Source organism: Sinocyclocheilus anshuiensis, unplaced genomic scaffold (genome assembly GCF_001515605.1).
Source record: "Sinocyclocheilus anshuiensis isolate Anshui unplaced genomic scaffold, SAMN03320099.WGS_v1.1 scaffold417, whole genome shotgun sequence".
Classification (NCBI taxonomy): domain Eukaryota; kingdom Metazoa; phylum Chordata; class Actinopteri; order Cypriniformes; family Cyprinidae; genus Sinocyclocheilus; species Sinocyclocheilus anshuiensis.
In genome coordinates, this window is record NW_015537953.1 from 713,278 (window position 1) to 716,034 (window position 2,757).

The 2,757-nt window shown below is 35.2% G+C and overlaps 1 protein-coding gene across 1 annotated transcript in view; it reads left to right on the forward strand.

The window, feature by feature from the left end:
- Positions 1-1,428, forward strand: part of LOC107664802 (lysophosphatidic acid receptor 3-like) — a 10,308-nt gene extending 8,880 nt beyond the window's left edge. The window contains exon 3 of the mRNA XM_016455478.1: positions 310-1,428. Within this exon, the coding sequence (XP_016310964.1) occupies positions 310-641 (332 nt within the window). The 3' untranslated portion in view covers positions 642-1,428. The remainder of the gene's footprint in view (positions 1-309) is intronic.
- The last annotated feature ends 1,329 nt before the right edge of the window (positions 1,429-2,757 follow it).

The following is a 2,757-nucleotide window of genomic DNA, read 5'->3' on the forward strand; positions in this document are numbered from 1 at the left end:
TCGAGAAAATCGCCTTTAAAGTTGTCCAGATGAAGTTCTTAGCAATGCATATTACTAAACAAAAATTAAGTTTTAATATATTTACAGTAGAAATTTACAAAATATCTTCATGGAACATCTTTACTTAATATCTTAATGATTTTTGGCATGAAAGAAAAATCAATAATTTTGACCCATACAATGTATTGTTGGTTATTGCTACAAATATACCCAAGCGACTTAAGACTGGTTTTGTGCTCCAGGGTCACAAATATATATGGTGATATCATTAAAAACAATTAAACCCAAATGTTTGTTTGTCTCTTTTAGGAGCGTTTGTGATCTGTTGGACTCCTGGACTTGTAGTTCTGCTTCTGGACGGACTCAAGTGCGAACAATGCGACGTCCTGAAATTCAAACGCTGGCTGCTGCTCCTCGCCGTCCTCAACTCCGTCATGAACCCGATCATCTACTCCTACAGAGACGAGGAAATGTGGACCACCATCAAGAACCTGATGTGTTGCGTTCGCAACGGGACGAGGCGGCAGAGGTCGTCCAAGGCCAACATTCAACGCGGCTCTGGTCGGGAGACAACCAGTAGCCTGAAAGAGAATACAGCAGAGGACAGCAAGGTCTCCACACAGGAGATGCTAAAGTCTTGAAGGTGGGCCGGACTCGTTTTTGACTCTGTGAAGACCATTTTAATCACCCTGATGTGCCATTGCTCCCGAACTCTCCTGAGGTCTGAGGAAAAGTTAGAGCAGAACTCAAAAGGAGTTTAATGACAGTACAAAGCAATGCACTTATTTTTACCATTTTCAGTGATAGTCGCCCACATTAATGCCTGCGTGCAGCATGTCTGAGCATGTGCACTACCCACCACACCACATCTCCCACAGCAATGCACTTGTAAAGTTTCACTTTACCTCATTAATTCAGCTTTTGACCATTTCTCAAGATCCGAAACAGATTTCATTAGTATACTGTACTGTCGTAAAATCTGTGTTCTAAGTATACTGTACTGTTTAAAATGAGTCTTTGACTTTTTTAAATCTTAAAATGGATGTATGTAGTATGTAGATCATATGTAGACTTGATGTAGATATTAATGTAAGCATTTGAGAGATTTCATATGCATTTCAAAGTCTTCATGTGTGAGAATAATTTTTACTGTGTATAGTCGAATATTAGATTTAAATATTATAATTATAATTATGTAATACATGATTAAGTGGTCAATTATGCCCATGTAAATACATATCGGTACTGCTAATTTGTTATTGTGGTTTCATGTGTAAAAGATTCCCATTATTCAATATTACACAATTCAAATTCTATAAAATGTAGCTTATTTCATATGCACTCACTGTGAGGGAGAGAAAGAAAAACAAAAAATTCTCTAAATATGAAAAATTAATTGGTCCTGTTAACAGCAGTTACAATGTAAATGAGATTATCTATCTCTCTCTCTCTCTATAAATATATATATATATATATATATATTTCATTGTGTTCTTGAACTAAAATACAATGATATTTAAGAAAAAAATAAACATGTTTTTTTTTGTATGATTTTTATGGAACTGTTTTTACACTTCAGAATAAAAAAGATGATTTTATTTTTGCAAAATTGTGACTATATTTCACAGAGCAGTGTGCTATTGTAACTAAAACTAACTATAAAAATATTTTTTCAGTAATTCAAATAAACTAAAATAAAATATTAGATGAAAACATAATCTTAACCCTGAATGAACACTCTACAAAATGCTGGGTTGTTTCAACCCAACTTTGGGTCAAATATGGACTAACACAGCTGTTGGGTTACATTTTTAAATGAAATCTTTAACCCAAAAATTGGGTTAGTCCATATTTGACCCAAAGTTGGGTTGAAACAACCCACCTTTTTTTAGAGTGTTGGGTTGAAACAACCCAGCATTTTTTAGAGTGAAAATTAGAAATGTTGCAACTAACTGAAATAAGTTTAAGTACTAAAACTGAAATAAAAATGAAGTTAAGCTAAATAGAAATATCTAATATAAACAATGCTGCTAAATTAAACAAAATGACTAAAACTTAAACTAAGCTCAAAATGAAAACTGAAAATAACAAAAATAACATAAATTTCAACACTGGTTGAGGCTTCAGATTTCAAAATGTAACTACTTCCTTTTTTTCCTGAGGTGAAAAAAAACGACCTTCCGTAATATAGTTTATACAATTTGTAATTTGATAAAAAATTATAAAGTAAATTCCTTATTCCTCCGGTTAACATTATTGGGTCCTTATTTAAGTTTTCATCCTAACAACCCCTCCTAATGTTTAAGCCCGTAGGCTGAAATCCAAACTGCTAGGTCAGGGGTACAGAATAAACCGGTTTCCTTTCTTAAGGTTTTGAAATGGCGAGATATTCCGTTTTACGCAATTCTGATGCAACAAGCTCCCGTAGATCGTCTCACCTGAGCTCCAGCCATGCTCCTGGAGTTGCGACACGGCTTAATTACAGCATGACAAAACTACAACCGTGCTTCAGATTGTATATCCTGGGAAACCAGCTTTTCCTGTTGATACTTGGGCAAAAATGTTCTCAATGGCCACCTGCAGGTCCTCATGTCGGGCGTCGAGACTGTCACGTATTCCAGCATAAACAGGATGATTTATTCTTCCGGTGTGGGCACAGATTTCATAAAGATAAACCACATTGGAATCACGTCACTTTGCTGCCGTAAACAGGAAATGTACACAAGGTCTATCTTGAGACTTTTGTTTTACACCGTG